This window comes from Heterocephalus glaber, unplaced genomic scaffold, assembly GCF_053883595.1.
Source record: "Heterocephalus glaber isolate CG9 unplaced genomic scaffold, H.glaber_assembly_v1.0 deba00001608, whole genome shotgun sequence".
NCBI classification, from domain to species: Eukaryota; Metazoa; Chordata; class Mammalia; order Rodentia; family Bathyergidae; genus Heterocephalus; species Heterocephalus glaber.
This window is the reverse complement of record NW_028258379.1, coordinates 30,433,172-30,452,733: the sequence shown is the minus strand read 5'-3', so window position 1 is coordinate 30,452,733 and position 19,562 is coordinate 30,433,172. Positions and strand designations below refer to the sequence as shown.

Here is a 19,562-nt window from a genome sequence, read left to right as displayed (position 1 = left end):
AAGAAGGGAATCACAAAGGAGAAACAGTTCATGGCAGGCAGAAGGCAGCAAGGCAACAAGCTACAAGCAACAACCAGGGAGGGACCCTCTTTCTGTCCCTTATATCTTATCCAGGCTACAGGCCCTTAGAGTGGGGAGCACTCACACCCAGGGTGGGGTACCCTCTATCTTATCCAGAACTATGCCAAACCAATCAGTGGACTAATTTAGTAATCATACACCTTTGATCCTAGCATCACACACTCTAGATCCAGCCATCTCTGAAAAGCCCCTCCTATAACCCCATGAGGCTTTGGGGGGACGTCTAGATACAAGCTATAACATATGTTAACTGTTATGATTTGTTTCTCATGAGTCATTTAAAATAATTGTTAAGATAAATGAGTGGGGACCCTTTAGACTTAGACAACTGCTAGACAAGACTCCCCTCTGTGGTTGAAAAGCAGCTGCCCAAACCAATTTGTTCCGTTTTCTCCACTGACAGCAAACTTTCCAGTTTTTTTTTTTCTCAGAGTCTTATGGTGCCACACTCCAACGAATGTTATTAAATATATTATTATAATATATTTAAGTTGATTTTAATTAAAAGGTTAAGCTTTCTATGTCTAAATACGGTTTTCTTAAGATACTAAGATCCCCTTGGTTAAACTTACAAAACTAAATTTAAAAAAATAAAGCAAAGTTTCTATATTGTACTAAGATAATTTCTTGTGTTTTCTAGTTAGGCTTTTTTTTTTTTTGGTGCTGGGGACTGAACTCAGGTCCTTGCACTTGCGCAGCAGGCGGAGAAACCACTGAGCTAAATCCCCGGCCCCAGTTAGACTTTTTAAAATAAAACTAAGTTTTAAGATTAAATTAAATGTTGCTTATAAAGTAATTGCAATAATCATTTTATGATTGTTAAACAACTATTATCTTAATTTATGACATAGCCTATACATCTAAAAACAAGATATGCTGTGAGTCTAAACTTTAAAGTCAAGTTTATAGAGTTAAGACCACATAAGTTTAAAGTAGTAAAAATAACAGGTACTCTCTTTTATACAATATACATCTAGACCTTAGACATAAAATGATCAAAATTTGATATCTCTTTTAAGCTTAGTCCTGCTATTTAAACCTTGATGTATGTCTTTTGGTTTTGATTAGCAAACATTTTGTTATTGTATAAATGAGATACACCTGTATATTGGATAATACAGTGGTACTTTAGTTTACAAACTTAATTTGTTTTACAATTTTGGGGAAGATGACTGTGTTCGTGTTTATGTGGGAAAGATGGCCATGGTTGTCTCTGTCACCCAATGAGGAGTTTGCAAATGGAAGCAAAATTTTGCCGAATGCTTTTGTTTGCAAACCAAATTGTTTGCAAACAGAAGTGTTCATGAACCAAAGTATTATTGTAAGTCTATTTTTGGTCAGCAGCACTGTTTCCTAAACTTATAAGACCTCTAAAGATGTTCATTAATTCTTTTCAGAATTAATTATACCCTGTAGATCTGTTAAATAAATTTAAATTTGCCTTAAGTGTAAAAATTAAGTAATACATAGAAAGATTTCTATATAGCTATGATGCTGATTATTGCTAACCTCACAATATATTAGATATATTTGTGTTTCTCAAGTGTACAGGCCATCAAGAGACAAAACTAAAACAAAAATCCTATTACACTGGTGACTTTTAAGCTAAAATTGTTTATGGTGGTAAAACCTTTTATAATTGTTATATAAGTGTTATAATAGTATCTAATTTGTAGTTGCCAGGTGACATCTCCAGTCTTTTTAAATCTTCTAAGAGGTTTTTTAATATGTCACAGGTTCCTAGATATAAAAATCTTTAGGATAAATATTTGAGTAAAGTCAAGGCAAGGCAAGAAAGAAGGAGTTTTTCATATAAGAGAAACCATGATACATTTAAGCTTGTGTGTCTGATAGATGATAGGATATAAGGAGATAGATCTTTCTCAAATGGGAAAAAGATCAAGTGATATAGGGAGTAGAGAGGGAGGAGAGGCAAAGGGGATGAAAACAGGAACTGAGATATGTTATGTATGTGTACCAACTCCACATAAGGGATGTAAACATGTACTGCAAACTAATGAATGGAAGAGAGAGAGAGAGAGAGAGAGAGAGAGAGAGAGAGAGAGAGAGAGAGAGAGAAAGGCAGCAGGTAAATCCCAGGCTGCTGAAATATGGGAAAAATTTGAATTTTGAAAACAAGGACCAAAATGTCAAATTTAGGAAATTAATGGTATTGAGAGTGAAGATGAAGCTGAATGTAGCTCAGTTGATGAAGCAAGTTACAGGACATTTTGACATGTGTCTAGATGTCCCTCCAAAGCTTCACGTTCTCATTTGGGTGGTCCTTTTTTGGAGGTGGCTGGATCTAGGGTGTGTGAATGTGGATTAAGGGTGTGGTGATTGTATTGGTCCATTGATGGGTTTAGCATTGTTATGGGTGTGGGAAATAGGAAGACTCACACTGGGTGTGAATATCACTAACTAATAGGCTTGTAGCCTGAATGGGATACAAAAGGAAGGATGGAAGCCAGGCTTGCTGCTCTTTTCTGCCTCCCCTACCTTGGACTATTTCTCTTCTGTGATCCCCCTCTGTTGTGCCATCTGCCTTGAAGCCAGATGACTATGGACTTAAACCTTTACAAGCTGTGTGCTAAAATAAAACTTTCCTCCTTTAACTTAAGGATGTCAGATATTTTGTCCCAGCAACAAGAAAAGTAAGATACAAGACATTGAAGTAACAAGAAAAATTAGAAAAAGTTAGAAATTTAGAAATCTAGATGTTCAATATGAAATGGCAAGATCACAAACCCACACACAAAGAAGAATGGATTTGGGTTTCGCATCTTTAATATGAGGAATGGATGCAGTGTGGAAAAGATCACACATTTAAAGTTTGAGACTTTATAGACTTCTTGTTCAGATATCAAGTACTTGTCCACCAAAGAGCTAGCATTCTAGCTTGCATGGGTATTGCATTGACTTTATTTTAAAATACAATGCTTTGTAAATATCAGATTACTAATACTAGTGTTAGTGTTGTAAAATCCACTTCCATTCAAGTTGACAGCACTATAAAAAAAAAATATGTTTTAAGAGCTAAAAGACAACCTACAATGTGGGGAAAAAATTTTACCAGCTGTTCCTCAGACAAAGGTCTACTGTCTAGAATATATAAAGAACTCAAAAAAATTAGACCCCCCAAATATAAAGACCCAATACACACCAGAGAAACTATGTGTCTTCTTTATCCACTCTTTTTTTTTACTGGAAGTAGTTTTTTGAATACATTTTTATTGGAGACTTTTGGGAATTCATTATAGTGTATTTGAGTATTCCTGTTTTAAGTCATGCTGAAATTTTCTTAGATAACCCACATGATAAACCATTACTTTCCCCTTATTCTTTCTTTCCAACTTCTCTGGTATAATCTAGGCACCTATCTTTTTTTTTTTTTTGTATATCCCTTTATATCCAGTCTTTTTATAAAATGGAGTACTACTCAGCCATAAAGAATGAGAAGCTAGAGACATTTATAGCTAAGTGGATGCACACTAAGGCCATATGCTTAAGTGAAATAAATAGGACACACATGTGTAAATAACGAATAGTTTCTCTGGTGTGAAAAACTGAAAGTGTAAATAAGGTTCAAATGGTGTAATCGATAATAAGAAATAGGAAGAAAAGGTCTAAAGGAGTAGGGGAAGTAGGAAGGGTAGGGGAAAGGAAAGAGGGGGAAAAATATGAGAAAAGGAAAAAATGGAAAGTCTCTGTAAATAGGGAAGGGTGGAGGGGGGTGAAGGGAGGGCAGGGGAATGGAGAATAAATAAGAACCAAGATACATCATGTAAAGGTGCAAGATCCCAATAAGGAATGTAACGGTATTGTATACTCTAAATGTACCAATAAACTTAATGGAAAAAAAAGGAATAAAACACTAATTCATTCTACAACATAGGTGAATTTTGAAGATGTTATGTTCAGTGAAATAAGATAATCAGAAAAGGAGAAATAGTGCATGATTTCATCTATATGAAATACTTAGAATACTCAACTACATAGTGATGAAGAGCAGTTGCTAAGGGCTTGGGAGGAGGTGGCAATGTGGAATTAACATTTAATGGGTACAGAATTTCAATATGGAAAGGAGTTCTGAGGCTGGGTGGTGGTGATGGTTGCACAACAGCGTGAGTGCACTTATTACTGCAGACTGGTTACACTTCAAAATGGTTAAAATGTTAAATTTTATGTTATGTATATCTTGCCACAAGACTAAATGATTAAAAAGGCAAAACATCAGTAACAATTAAAAAGCAAAAAGAATACTTTTATTTCAAAAAAGTAAGAGCTAAGGAAAGGAAAATGTTCTGATATAATAGGTCACACCACTCCACATTTGGCCTTTGAGGCCACACTGAGAGAAAGAAAGTAAATCAACAAAATCCCAATACTCTCAGTAATCCCCTCCTAACAGGTAATAAGTTGACAACGGATAAGAAGGTATCCAAAAGAAAAACATAAGGAATAATTAAAGCCTCTCAGAAAAGGCAGATTTATTATCTTCCCAAGCAATGTAATGAGTTGAGAAAATGAGTAAAATTCTACCTAAAATGAGTGAGGTCTGGAGAACAGTTTATGAACTATACTGTGTCAGAGCAAATGGAAGAGCTAATCAGTGCTGTACACTTTAATGTTGAACTAGATAAAAAGAGGAGGGATAGAAGAGGTGATAGAGGATGGATTCCAACAGGGCTGATTAGAGAAGGAGATGAGCTGGAGATGCACAGAGGAGAGGCACTAAAACATGGAGGTATTCTGAAATGTGGGAGGCAATCACACCTAGATACTGAAAATCAACCTGAAAGATGAAGAATCCTCTAGATCAAATCAAATATCTAAGTTGTTGAGAAAGGAAAGTGGTACTGCCTCTGGCCCACACCCCTCTCCCCATCTTTTACCTGGGGAATACTCTATCTTGGGAGTGGTTCTAACAGCCTGGCAAAGCAGACAATTCTCCAGAGGCCAAAATCCTGGGATAGGTTCTCTACGTACTCTTCTGGAAGAAGAAACTTAGAGTGGGAGTTAAACTGCGGTTGGGACCCCAAGGAAGCACAAATGGCAAATGGAGAAAGAGAGGGATAACAACATGGAAATGGGCAGTACCTCTCCTCTGTCATCCTCGAAAACACTGGAGAAAACTATATCCCAGTGGCATCGTGCCCAACACCCACTGTCAACAAGTGAAGACCTCCTGCCCTAGGCAGAGAGAGGCTGAACATCATGAACTATGGGAGGTACCAAACCCGATGGCAGAGACCGGGGAATCACATCCCTAGAGACATGGAGGAGGAAAGAGACTGAATGGAGTTAGTCCAGAGTGGGCATTGTCCCATTGCTTCCTCAGACACCATAAAGACCTGAGATAGTAGGAAATCCTAACCACCACCACTGTTCAGCATGGGCAAAAGAGACCCTCTGCTGAGCCCAGGGACTGTGCCAAGTTCTGTCGGTTGGAAAGCAAAGCTCCCGAGTCAGAGACATCTGGGGATCTGAGAGTGAAGGAACAGAGTGGGTGTCCTAGGGCAGAGAGCTTCCAGATGCAAAGGCCCTGGAGGGAGAACACAGAGGCAAATGAGGGATTTGCTGGGCAGCAAAGGGAGGAGGAGTGCGAGGTCATTGGTGGAAGTTCATGGAGAGCCAGGAGCTGGGCAAACTATTTCACATCCTTCTCTCCCCAAATTAATTCAGGTGGTTGGATATCAGGATAGAGACAAAGGTCTGTAGTTAAACATCCCCAAAGTATGGCTTGCAGCCAGAAGGTGGGTCCAGAGGACTGATACCTCTCTCAGTGAAGCAATCCACAGGTGTGTGTGTGTGTGTGTGTGTGTGTGTGTACCAGCTTGGGTGCCTGCAAGTGGAGTACAGCTACAGCAGAAAGGAAATTGTGTGAACACTTTGGCTATGTGGTGTAGTGGCCGTATTGGGTTTTCTGGTGTGTTTTTGTTTGTTTGTTTGTTTTTGTTTATTTGCTTGTGTGTCTGTTCTGGGTTCTCTCTGTTTTTTCCCCCTCTTTTCTCCCTTCAGTTCTTGCTTCTATATCAGTTATTTTTAAAAAAGTTTTAATTTTTCCTGTTATTTTCCTTCTATTCTGCTCTCAGTCTGCTTTCTTCTCTTTTTAACATTTGTATTCTCCCTATACTATTCTCCTTGGTCTTCCTTATTTTATCTAGTCCCCTGGCTTCCTTCACTTCTACACTTTTCATGAGTGTACATATATCTATATATCTATATCTATATCTATCTATCTATCTATATATCTATATATATCTATATATATATATATAGATATATATATAGCAGGTGCCTGTATTTGTATAAAAAAGAATAAGAATAGATCAGTGCTTTAACTATAGTGATGCTAGTTATGTTCATGTTGAGGTAACCCTTAAAAGAACTGTGCTCAGAGGATTCAGACAAAACCAAGCACAACTGTTTTAACAGGTTTCAACAACTTCACAGCTTTCCTCAATCTTTAGTTACATCCCCCCTGCATTTTCTCCTGCCTCCACAAGTACTCTCTTAATACCTTTAACATTAACCCTTTGGCTATGAAAATACCTCCAAGAGTCTGACCTTTTATCCATTTTTTTTGCCTACTAACATTTCTCTTATCTCCCTCTCCTTCTACTGACACATCTTCCTTCTCCCTTGCTTTCTCTTCTTCTTTCACATACCTGAATAACCACCAATAACAGTATAGTATAGTCTGTAAAGAACACAGATAGAAGGGCTAAAGGGTCCAAACAGGTTTTAATGTTTATGCTTGATATATGGTTGGATTTGTGCATGCGGTTATAACCAGTAGGAATTACTTTCCTACAACAAAGTGAGTGGGTCTAACTCAATTAAACTGAATATGGTGAAGTGGTAGACAGTGCCTTTTAACAAATAAAGCTAAAATCACATAACTGGAAAACAGAACCTAACTGAAGGTATTTTCATACCAACAACAAGATCTCTTTACTTTATTTGACCTCAACCCTCAGTACATACATACCAAAAATAGGAACATGAAAAAGAAAGGGAGCAAAATACCTCCAAAGACTCCCAACTCTCCCAAAGCAGATCTAAGGGGAAGTAATGGAGAGGAAGTCAAACACCAGATAGCTGATCTACATGAAATGATTGAAGAGGAAACAAATTCATTGAGCTCAAAGATGATATAACCCCAAAGATAGTGAAACTAACAAACAAATTGACCAATGTGGTTATAGAAGAAACAAAAATTAGAAGAGCTGACCAAACTACTCAAAACATGAGTGACACATTTACCAAAGAAATAAACTGCACGAGAAGGTACCAAACAGAAATCCCAAAATTCTATTGAATGTATGAACACAGAAATGACCAATGTGAGGAGTCTCAGAATGGGAATACAGAATAGAAGCCCAAGATGATATACTCAAATATGCTTTAAAAATAAGAGAGCAAAAAATGTTGATAAGAAGACTAACCTAAGGCTAATTGGAGTTAAAGAGAAATTAGAGGGTAGTACACATAAAATAAAAAATTTGTAAAGGTACAAGATCCCAATAATGAATGTAACTGTATTGTATACCTAAAATGTACCAATAAACTTAATGGAAAAAAACAATATGTTTTTATAAATTCTACTTTTCAAATATATTAAAGCTGCAGGTGGGATAAAAGTCTCGCACATAGATATTTTTGTGTCCACTGTCTTGTATACTTTTGCACTTAATCTTGTAGTCATTTTCATCTCTTGAAACATGAAAAAAATGTTGTGTAAATATTCCGTAGACAATCTGGCCATTCGGTACATAATCCAGCACAAATAAGCTGTGTGGTGGGGGTAATAAAAGTGGTTTTCTTTCAGAAAAAAATTTTAGGGCTGGGGATTTAGCTCAGTGGTTCTGTCACCTGCCTTGCAAGCACAAGGTCCCAAGTTTGATCCCCAGTACCAAAAAAAAAAATTTTTAAAGAGAGTCATCCATGCTAAAATTCAATGTCACAAACCAAAATTAATGTGTTATCTGATCTTCCCAGAAGTCAGAAGTATAGGAGATAGCTAAATTTCTCCCAAGTGGTACAATCAGTTAAGTTGCCAATTTCTGAAGCATAGCTTAATTCTACTCAACGTGTGGCCCCCATATCAGCCATATTAATGTCATCTGGGCATTTATTAGAAATTCAGAATCTCAGGCCCCATTCCTAACCTGTTAAATCTGTGCTTTAACAAAATCCTCAGTTAAAGGAAGCACTGACCTCATCACTTTGGTTAAGGGAAAAAGCTTCAGATGAGACCAGAGGCAAATGATTTATTACTTTTCAACTTTGGTTTATTGATTAATAAAGATGGCAGACTATGTGGTATTTCAAATCTCTAATAAAGTTCATGCATAGCAAGGTTGCAAACAGGTGGGCTGTTGGCAGGCAGGCAATGGCCTGATGACACACTGGATTTTGCTTGAAATGGCTGAGAATTCTATCAACAATTGACTGGCAGCCTCTTAAACTGAGTATGTATTCTCTAGATTTTCTAGTTAGCTAACCAACTAAATGCAACTATACTTCAACACAATGGGTTCATGTCTTAGTGAGTATAAAGCCAATAAGCATATGCTGGAAATAAAAGAGTGAAGAAAATTTTATTACTTGCCTCAAGACAGAAGCACACTAAAGATAGCTCCCAACACAGCATCTCCCTGAATAAAGAAAGCAGGGGCTTTACTGGGGAAACTTACCCATATTCATAAATGCTTTGTTTGAAGCCATATATCACCTGTTCACAGAAAAATGGCAGACAAGAATGCCTCTGGACAGAGAATTTATTATCATTGTCTAAAAAGAGTGAATCATCATGACTTTGCAATTTTTCTGGTTTCTTCTCTCTCTGGAGGACCCTATCTGAAACCAAAAAACAATAACTTTGAAGGAAAATTAATAGTCACTTTAAAGGAGTAGCAGTTCTCCCCTGCTACCACAAGTGTGGGTGATTGATTGTCCCTAGCAGTACCTACTTAGCAGCCAACATAATCAGTATTATCCAGATGACCTTGATATACATCTGAGAATCTGGTTGAGAAATGAAATGTGGAGGAGGGTAATATTTTCTGAGAAAATATTTATGAGGTTAAGTTTTTCGAAGAAGTATTTTGGGGGGGGGGGGGGTACCGGGAATCAAACTCGGCACCTTGCACTTGCGAGGCAGGCACCAGAACCACTGAACTAAATCCCCGGCCCCTTCTAAGAAGTATTAAAGATACCATTATGTAAAGTGCTAACTATATTTTCAGCCATTACATCACCTTCATAATAGATTTTGTAGATGTTCTAAAATCCTGATTACCCAGTCATTAAATTGTGTTTATACTTGTTATTATGTAATATATAACTATTGATGTTGTTTCCATAGGTCTCAAAACACTTCAAGTACCAACACTGAAAGTATTAGTTGGAAACCCAGAATTGTTGGAAGTTAAAGTTGAAGGCTCTTTTGATGATGCTGATAGTTATCTAATGAAGATTTCCGTAACTAGCAAATCTTTTCGTCAAGTAAGATTTCCTTAGCTACAAAAAAGTCTATTAATTAGAAAAAGTTTAGAATGTAAGCTAAGAAAAAGATAAAAATTATACTTAATCCTACCTATCAAGATGACTAAGCATTTTTACCACACTGAGTATTTAAAGGCAGGGTACAGGTTCAAAATATAGGTAACAAGTGTGAGGTCTGGAGAAGACTACCTGAGTTAGGTACATCTCACACTGGTACTGTCTGTATGGCCTTGGGAAAGTTACTTTACTGTGACTAAGTTTCCTCATTTATATAATGGAGATGATAGTAATTTTACCTACCTTATAGGGTTGTTTTAAGAATTAAATGTGAGTAATATAAATAGGGCACCGAAAACAATATCTGGGCTAGGAGAGTAGCTCAGAGCTAGAGCTCTTGCCCTGCATAAGTGAAGCCCTGCGTTTAATCCTCAGCACTGCAAAAAAAAAAAATTCTACCATCTAGAAAGTGCTTGGTAACTATTAACTTACAATATTTTCTTAATTTTTCCCTAAAACTAAGAGAGCATTACATACACACTTTTAGAAATTTGCTCATGTTTTTAACTACAGTATGTTTTAATTTCCTAAATCAATATTTTCCTACATACCCTTACATATCCTAAATCTTTTTTATCATGAAAACTTTCAGATATAGACAAAAATAGAGCTCCTATATACCCACCACCCAAATTAAACTTCTCAAAAATCATCCTACCTTTTTGCATTTTTATTTAATTTTTTGTTTATATTCTAGTACAGCTTAAAATAGACAACATCATCATTTCACTCCTACATACTTTAATAAACATCTATAAAAAACACATTTATTAACTCTCTCACATAACCACAATGCCACATCATCCCTAAATTTTTTAAATAATATTTGAAAAAACCCTGTTCCCAACTATATTTTCTCAATTTTGGCAAACAAAAAAAACAAAAAAAAAACTATTTTTAATACTTGATTTGTTTGACCTAAAATACAGACAAGATCCACATGATAGGGCCGGGGATTTAGCTCAGTGGTTTCGCTGCCTGCTGCACAAGCACAAGGACTGGAGTTCGATCCCTGGTACCAAAAAAAAAAGATTCACACAATACATAATTGTTTTATCCAAATTTTAATCAAAGACTCCTACAATTCCATTCTCTTCCCCTGGTTGAAATCAAGACACTTGTCCATCTTTTTGGATATTTTTGTTTGCTTCATTGGACCTTACTTATCTGTGCCTTTAGCCCCATGTTTTCTTTTATAGTAGGTTCCTGCTTGAATTTGTATTCAATGTTTTTGGCCAGAGCACATAAAAATACATCATTTGTAGTGGTTACAGCATATGGAAGCAGAGAAAAAAACTATATACCACATCTATAATATCACTAAAATTACAAATATTTCAGCATTTTTAAAGTTCCAAAAATACTTTAAAATGTCAAACAGAATGTATTAAATTTCATTGAATGTTTAATATTATTCAAGGATCAAATATATTTACTGTGCATAAATTCCTACCAAAAACCTACCTATGAAATATAGTAATTGCCAAGTAAAAATTTTTTTCAAAATGTAAGCCAATAGAAGTTATTTTATTTATATCATCAAAGCAAATATCCAGGTGCTCATCAGTGAATGAAGAAGTCTTATAAATAGGAAGTAGATATAAATTTCTTAATCTTTGTTCATTTCCAAATGTTTCTCAAAACCAATTAGATTGTAATATTTCTTCCTGGAAAAGAATATGTTTTCTCTTATGATTTATTCTAAACAGATTTTTATGGTCAATCTTATCATTCTGTTTCTATTTGAGACAGGGTCTAGCTAAATCGCTGAGTTCCCAGGCTGGGATCACTCATGATTCTTCTGACCCTGCCTCCCAGAATGCTAAGATTATAGGCATTCACCACCATTCATGGCTTATTTTACCTTAATTAATTCTTTAGAGGCCTTATCTCCAAATACACTTTCTGAGGTACTGGGTATCTCATATGAGTACATAGTGAATTTTGGGTGGATATAGTTCAACCTATACAGTTCATTTAAGTAACATTGACTTATCTGGAAATATCCAGGGCTCCACTTCACTAGCATTGATTATCTGGGGAGCATCCACTGAATGCTTTGTGACAACGCTGGTGCCAACTTTGAAAAGCAGCTGCAGCTATCTCACTTCTATGCATCATGTTCCTAGCCAACATATCCCATATGAAGACTGGATTAGTGGAGTTCACAAAGACAGTCAGGGTTTTAATCAGATCAAAACCTTGCCGGTAAGAATTTAAGTACATATGGTTTGAGAATGCCAGTGACATATCCCTTTTGGGTGCTCAGATGGGCATTCCATTTGAGCATTTCTTTTCTAAGAGGCACAAATACCTCACAGTCATTTCTCAATCTTCATTTCATTTTGAGACTGTGATAGTATTTATTTCTAAACTGTGAAAACTTTCTGAAATAATGACCTTTTTTAGTAACTTGGCTCATCATTGTTAATATTTTATCCTTTAAATGATCTTGGGCTTTCATAATATACACTATTTACCCTTAGATTGACTTGCCCTAAAGTAATGTGTGTGACTGGTCCCATTTCAGTACAATACTTTTATTTTTTGCCTTGTCAGAATCTATAACTATTTATTAAATAAAAATTAATCTACTACCTATAATTTCTTTATGACATAAAACAACCAAAATTGAATAATTACTCAGCTATATCAAACCTCTTTTATCAAATGCTCAGACATTATTTCATTGACTTTATAGCAGCTATTTTAGGTATTAAAAGTAGTTTGCACTTACATACAAGTTCCAAGTAATATTACTATTGGTTGAGGTTGTCAAAATTCCACAAAATAAAAAGTAGGAGTGTTAAGAGAACAGAAATTTACCTTAATACCTGTAGCCAAAAGTGAAATCTTTGCATTGAATATTTTTCTAGAAAATCAAGATGTTTTCAGACTAAGTAAGTAATAATGAACCATACATTTTCTTTGTTTAATCACTTGCAGGTAAACTACAGGCCTCCATCTATTATGGGAATTGCTATTCCACTCACAGATAACTTTTATCATGCAGATCCTAGCAAGCCCATACCAAGAAATCTATTTCACAAGTCAAAGGTAAATAATTTTTCTATAAATAAATTAGTATGGTATTTATTTCTGTTCTAGAAATTAGTAAAATTAGAGACAGATGTAGCTCTATGGATTAAATAAGAAGGTACTGCTATCATTATTATCATTGTTATTATTACCACTACTGCAACCCATTTCTTCTCCTGCTTTAGCCCTTCTCCTTCAGCTGCTACTCTTAGATACCATTGTTTGTTTGGTTGCTTTTTGGTACTGGAGATTGAACTCAGGGCCATCACACTGAGCTACATCCCCAGCCCTTTTTTTTAAAGAACCTTGCCAAATTACCCGGGCTGGTCTTAAACTTATGATCTTCCTGCCTTAGCCTCCCAGAATGCTGAAATTATAGACATGTGCCACCACTTTTGGCTTTGGATAGCATTTTTCAGCCAAAACATAGAGAGTCCTTAAAAATTGTTGAAAAAACTAATAATACACATTTCTAAGCTGTATTTAGTCAGCTTTCCATTGCTATGGAAAATACCTGAGACAATCAACTTTTTTCTGGCCATACTGGGGATTGAAACCACAGCCTCACGCTAAAGTACCTCCCCCAGTAACCCCTTCCCCTTTCTTTAATTTTTGAGACAGGATCTTGCTAATTTGTTAAATTGCCCAGACTGGCCTTGAACTTGCAATCCTCCTGGCTCAGGCTCCAGAAGTGCTGGGATTACAGACAGGTGCCACCACACCTAGCTGAGATAATCACTTTATAAGGAAGAAAGATTGTTTTGCCTCTTGGCTTCAGAAGTTTCAGTCTATGATTACCTGTGAAAAGGCAGAGTATCATGGTGGGGAACACATGATGGAACAAAGTTGCTCATTCCAAGGAAGCTAGGAAGCAAAGACAGAGGGTAGGGACTGGGCTTCCAAGATCCTCTTCAATGATACATTCTCAGTGACTTCATTAAGCCCCACCCCCTAAGGATTCCACACCTCCCAGTAGTACCACAAGATGGCTACCATGCCTTCAACACATGTGTTTTGTTTTGTGGTACTGGGGATTGAACCTAGGCCCCCATGCATGCTAGGCAAGTGCTCTACCACTGAACTATGTCCCCAGCCTTTTTTATTTTTCATTTTGAGACAAGATCTCACTAAATTGCCCAAGCTGGCCTCAAACTTGTGATCCTCCTGCCTCAGCCTCTCAGTAGCTAGAATCACAGGCATGCACCACAGTGTCTGGCAACACATGGCCTGTGGGAAACATTTTATAAACCAGGGTGGGTGTGTAGCTCAATAAGATAGAGCACTTGCCTAGCATATGTGAAGCCCTGGATTCTATCCCCAGTACCTCCAAAAAAAGAGACACAAACCATAATATACACATGACATTCGGAGGTTAACACACTTCTTGTTGACTCTTGGATTTAAAGGTAAAGAGCTCAGCTTCAAGATATGAGCATCTGTGATACCAAGTTCTTTGATTCCATTTTCTCCCAAAGACAAAACAGATTTTGTCACCTCCTCTATCAAAACATGACTTTACTGTATTTACATGCAAATTCATAGTTTTCTCTATTTTTCTCCCAGGATTTCCTTGGTAGTTAAATAGCAAATATATATAATTTTTACCTACCTAAAAGGGGGTTTTTTCCCAGTAAACTTTTATGCATTTGAAAATGTTAATTTCAACTTTCCAATGTTATCAGGCATTGATCATGCATTCTTTGAGGAATAGAACTGAACACAATAAATTTGCTGTCTCTGTGGCCTTTTCTCTAATAGGAGAGAATAGGTATAAAACATAAAGTGGGGGCCGGGGATTTAGCTCAGTGGTTCCACCACCTGCCTCACAAGCGCAAGGACCCAAGTTTGATCCCTGGTACCAAAAAAAAAAAAAAAGAAAGAAAGAAAGAAATTGAGATAGAAAACATAAAGTGAAATAGTTTCATCTAGTGCAGTGTTTCTGAACAGCATGGCACTGGGTTACCTGAACTAGAATTTGGTGGAAATGTTTTTACAAAGCAGCTTTTCTAATCTTATCTTATAGCTATAGTGAATTAGAAATCATGGGGTGCAGTCCTGAGATCTGTATTTCAGAAGTCTCTACAGTTGATCCTATTTATCCTAAAGTTTCAGATAAACCAGTAGTAGAGCTAGACACAAAGCTAGCAATGTGACTGGGTATTAGGGATACCTGATAGAGTCCAAGAGGGTCAGGAAAAGTCCCTGAAGAAATGTGTTTGCATCCAGACTAAAAGGTGAATTGGGGTTGAACAACAAAGGAGGACAGGGTGACAGCATAGAAGGGGGGAAAGGACAGACAAAGAACGCTCCAAGGTGAAGCCAGCCCAGGTGGTTCAGGCCTGTAATCTCAGCACTCTAGGAGGTTGAAGCAAGAGGATGGAAAGTTTGAGCTCATCTTGGACAGCTTAGCAACTTAGTGAGATCCTGTCTCAAAATTTTAAAAATTTAAAAAGGTCTGGGGATGTAACTCAGTGCAAAGGCTCTTGGTTCAATACCCAGTACCTAAATAAATAGATTTTTAATTTTTTTAAAAAAAAGAATATTCCAGGCTGAGCAAACCTTATGCACAAAGAGTAGAGATAGGTAGACATTTTTCAATGTCTGGGAAAAACTTAATGAAGAGCATTCAGCCCCGGGTCAGGGGAAGTCCAGAAGCTATAGGGCTCCTAGGCTGACAAGAGGATTTTGAATTTTATCCCAAAAGAAATCACGAGCCATCCAACATAATTTTTAAAAGTATGGATACACTGGTGCTGGGGTGTAGCTCAGTGGTAGAGCTGTGCTTAGCATGCCTGATGCCCTGTGTTCAATCCCTACCACAATGCACCCCAAAATAGCAAACATCTACACTCTCTCCTGAATAAATAGTCTCTCCAGGAAACATTGCTAAACATATTTTCAAATAAAATGTATCAATGCCAGTAATAAAGAGAAATGATAAATGATAGGTGGTTGGGTGGGTGGGTGGATGGATGGATGGATGATGGATGGATGATGGATGGATAGAAGGATGGATAGATAGATACATACATATATATATATATATATACATACACACATACATGGGCTTCTATTAAGAGCCAGAACATTTGAGGAAATTCTAAAGAAGCAAGCAAGCAGAATCAGACACACAGAGAAATAAAGCTAAAAGAGATCACAAGTGATATCTCCTTTGCAGCTTCATTTTGATACTGTTGAAGAGAGGCAGAGAGCTTGGTGGTCCTGACATGCCAAGTTCATAATGACACAGGGTTTATAGGTCCCACACAACTGCACTAAGGTCACCTGGAAAATTACCATGCAAGGAGATCATTAAAACTCAGAAATTTTGTACTTTTATTTTATTTTATTTTAATTACTTTTTGCAATGCTAGGAATCAAACCGCGGGCCTTGTCCATTCTAGGCAAGTGCTCTACCACTGAACTACACTACAGCCCCTGATATTTTATCATTAATGGATTTCCCCCCTTTTAACTTTTCAGAAATTTTATTAATTCAAGGAAAAATATTGTGTTGAACATTTACTCATTTTGCAGGAATCCTGCAACACAAAATAGCAAGCGAACCTCTGTTACTTCTATTTGCAGGAAGCTGGTAAATACAAACAATGTGCTAATGCTTCTACTCGAGAAGAGTGTAATTGCACAAATGAGCAGAAATTGTCACATGCTGTTGCTTTCTCAGATTGCAAAGAAAAAGTAAGATATTTTTTAATTATCTGAATTCAGAGTACTTTCATATTAATATAATTTGGAAATGTGCCTTTTGATTAAACATGAAAAATGAGATGTGAGAATAATGTCTATTGAGACATAGGCCTAAATGTAACACAGAGCTAAAAAGATCTGGATTTTTTTAAAATTTTTATTTTATTGGTACATTTTAGGTATACAATATAATGACATTCATCATTGGAAATTTGCACCTTTACATAATCTCTCTTGGTTCTTATTTTTCCCCCTTCCCCTGCCCTCCCTTCAACCCCTCCATCCCTCCCTATTTACAAAGACTTTGTTTCCATTTTTTCATTTTCTCATATTATTTCCATTCCCTTCTTTCCTTTCCTGTACCCCTCCCACTTCCCCTTCCCCTTTGCCCCTTTTCTTCCTATTTCACATTATCTATTATACCTTTTACTCCTTACACTTTCAGTTTCTCGCACTACAGAAACTATTCAGTAGTTACATATGTGTGTCCTAGTTATTTCACTTAAGGGTATGGCCTCAAGGGCTGGGGATTTAGCTCAGTGGTTTTGCCGCCTGCTGCGCAAGCGCAAGGACCCAAGTTCGATCCCAGATACCAAAAAAAAAAAAAGAGTATCGCCTCAATATGCATCCATTTAGCTATAAATGTCTCTAATTTCTCATTTTTTATGGCTGAGTAGTACTCCGTTTTATTTTTAAAAACCACATTTTCTTTATCCAGTCTCCAGTTGGGCATTTGGGTTGTTTCCAAGTTTTAGCTATTACAAATTGTGCTGCTACAAACATGGGTACACATATATCACTGTGGTATGATTCTTTTAATTCTTTATAGATTCAAGATAGTAGACCTTTGTCTGAGGAATACCAGATGAAGATTTTTCCCCGCATTGTGGGTTGTCTCTTTACCCTGCTGGTGGTTTCTCTTGCTGTGCAGAAGCTTTTTAATAAGAAGAGATCCCACTTGTTGATTGTTTGTGCTAGTTCATGAGCAACTGAGGTTTTGTTTATAAAATCCTTCCCCACACCAATGCTTCAAGAGTTCTACCTAACCCCTGTTCCAGCTGATTCAGCGTTTCTATTTTAATATTTAGATCTTTAATCCAGTTCAATTTTAGTTTAGTACATGGTGAGAGATATAGGTCTAGTTTTAGTCTTTGACAAGTTGAAACCCAATTTTTCCAGCACCATTTATTAAAGCAGCTATCTTTCCTCCAGTGAGGGTGTTTGGCTCCTTTATCGAAGATGAGATGGCTGAGTGTGTCTGGAGTTGTTTTTGCATCTTCTAATCTGTTCCATTGGTACTCAGATCTGTTTTTTTGCCAGTACCATGCTGTTTTTATCACGGTAGCTTTATAGTATAGTTTCAAGTTGGAGGTTGTGATACCCCCTGCCATGTCTCTGTTCCCTAGAATTGCTTTTGCTATTCTAGATCTATTCTTGTTCCAAAAGAATTTTTGGATTGTTTTCTCAAGGTCCATGAAGTATGCTGCTGGAATTTCAATTGGGATTCCCTTGAATCTATATAGCAGTTTTGGAAGTATGGCCATTTTCACTATGTTGATTCTTCCTACCCAGGAGCAAGGGATGCCTTTCCATTTTCTGATATTGTCTTCAATCTCTCTTTTCAGAGTGCTATAGTTTTCAGAGACAAGGTCTCTGATTTCTTTTGTTAGGTTGATTCCTAGGTATTTCAGTTTCTTGGATCCTATTGTGAAAGGAATTGTTTGCCCTATTTCTCTCTCAGTGAGTCTGTTGTTTGTGTAGAGGAAAGCTATTGATTTTTGTGTGCTGACCCTGTATCCAGCTACTTTACTGAATTTGGTTATTAAATCTAGAAAACTTTTGGTGGAGTTCTTGGGGTCTTCTACATAGAGTATCATGTCACCTACAAATAATGACAATTTGACTTCTTCATTACCTATCTTTCTTCCTTTTATTTCTTTCTCTTGTCTAATTGCTGTGGCTAATGTTTCCAAGACTAAATTGAACAGGAGTGATGATAGTGGACATCCTTGTCTTGTTCCTGATTTTAGTGTGAAGGATTTCAGGTTTTGACCATTTAGTATGATATTGGCTGTTGGTTTTTCATAGATGGCTTTTATCAGATTGAGGTAGAGACCATCTATTCCAATTATTTGTAGGGTTTTTATCATAAATGCGTCTTGGACTTTGTCAAATGCTTTTTCTGCATCTGAGATGATCATCTGGTTTTTGTCCTTGGCTCCATTTATATAGTGTATTACATTGATTGATTTGCGTATGTTGAACCATCCCTGAAACCCTGGGATGAATCCCACTTGGTCAGGTTGTATGATCTTTTTTATGATCTTCTACATTCTATTTGCCAGTATCTTATTAAGGATTTTTGCATCTATGTTCATTAGTGAGATTGGCCTATAGTTCTCTTTTTCGGTTGGGTCTTTCTCTGCTTTAGGGATCAAGGTGATGCTTGCTCCCAGGAATGAATTTGGGAGTACTGCTTCCCTTTCAATTTCATTGAAGAGTTTAAAGTTTAGTGGCAATAGTTGTTCTCTAAATGTCTTGTAGAATTCAGGAGTGAAGCCATCAGGACCCAGGCTTTTCTTAGTTGGCAAGTTTTTAATTACGTTTTCAATTTCATTGATTGATATTGGCTTGTTTAGGATTTTTAGGTCTTCTTTGTTCAACTTTGGTAATTCATACTTACCTAGGAATCTGCCCATTTCTTCTGTGTTTTCCATCTTATTGGTGTATAGTTTCTCAAAATAGGTATTGATGATCTTCTGGATTTCTGCTGGACCCTTTGTAATTTCATCCTTTTCATTCCTAATTGCATGGATTTGGGCCTTTTCTTTCCTTTTTCTGATAAGGTTGGCTAAGGGTCAATTTTGTTTATTCTTTCAAAGAACCAACTCTTGGCTTCATTGATTTTTTTGTATTGTTCTCTTAGTCTCCATTGAATTAATTTCTGCTCTGATCTTTATAATTTTCTCCCTTGTATGAGCTTTGGGTTTGTCCTGCTCTTCTTTTTCAAGAAGCTTGAGGTATAGTATCAAGTTGTTTAATTGGGTGCACTCTGTTTTCCTAATATGAGTATTCACTGCTATGAATTTCCCTCATAAGACTGCTTTCATTGTGTCCCATAGATTCTGATATGTTTTATTGTCATTGTCATTTAACTGAAGGAA

The 19,562-nt window shown here is 36.7% G+C and overlaps 1 protein-coding gene across 5 annotated transcripts in view; it reads left to right on the top strand.

The window, feature by feature from the left end:
• The window catches only part of Catsperb (catsper channel auxiliary subunit beta), a 179,488-nt gene that overhangs the window by 144,487 nt on the left and 15,439 nt on the right, over nucleotides 1-19,562 (top strand). For all 5 annotated transcript variants that reach the window (XR_015445101.1, XM_087195485.1, XM_087195486.1 and 2 more), the window contains 4 exons: nucleotides 9,455-9,594; nucleotides 11,662-11,859; nucleotides 12,598-12,708; nucleotides 16,279-16,389. Coding sequence is in view for 4 of the 5 variants with exons in the window: in XM_087195485.1 (XP_087051611.1) it covers nucleotides 9,455-9,594; nucleotides 11,662-11,859; nucleotides 12,598-12,708; nucleotides 16,279-16,389 (560 nt within the window). In the remaining variant the exon portion in view is untranslated. The remainder of the gene's footprint in view (nucleotides 1-9,454; nucleotides 9,595-11,661; nucleotides 11,860-12,597; nucleotides 12,709-16,278; nucleotides 16,390-19,562) is intronic.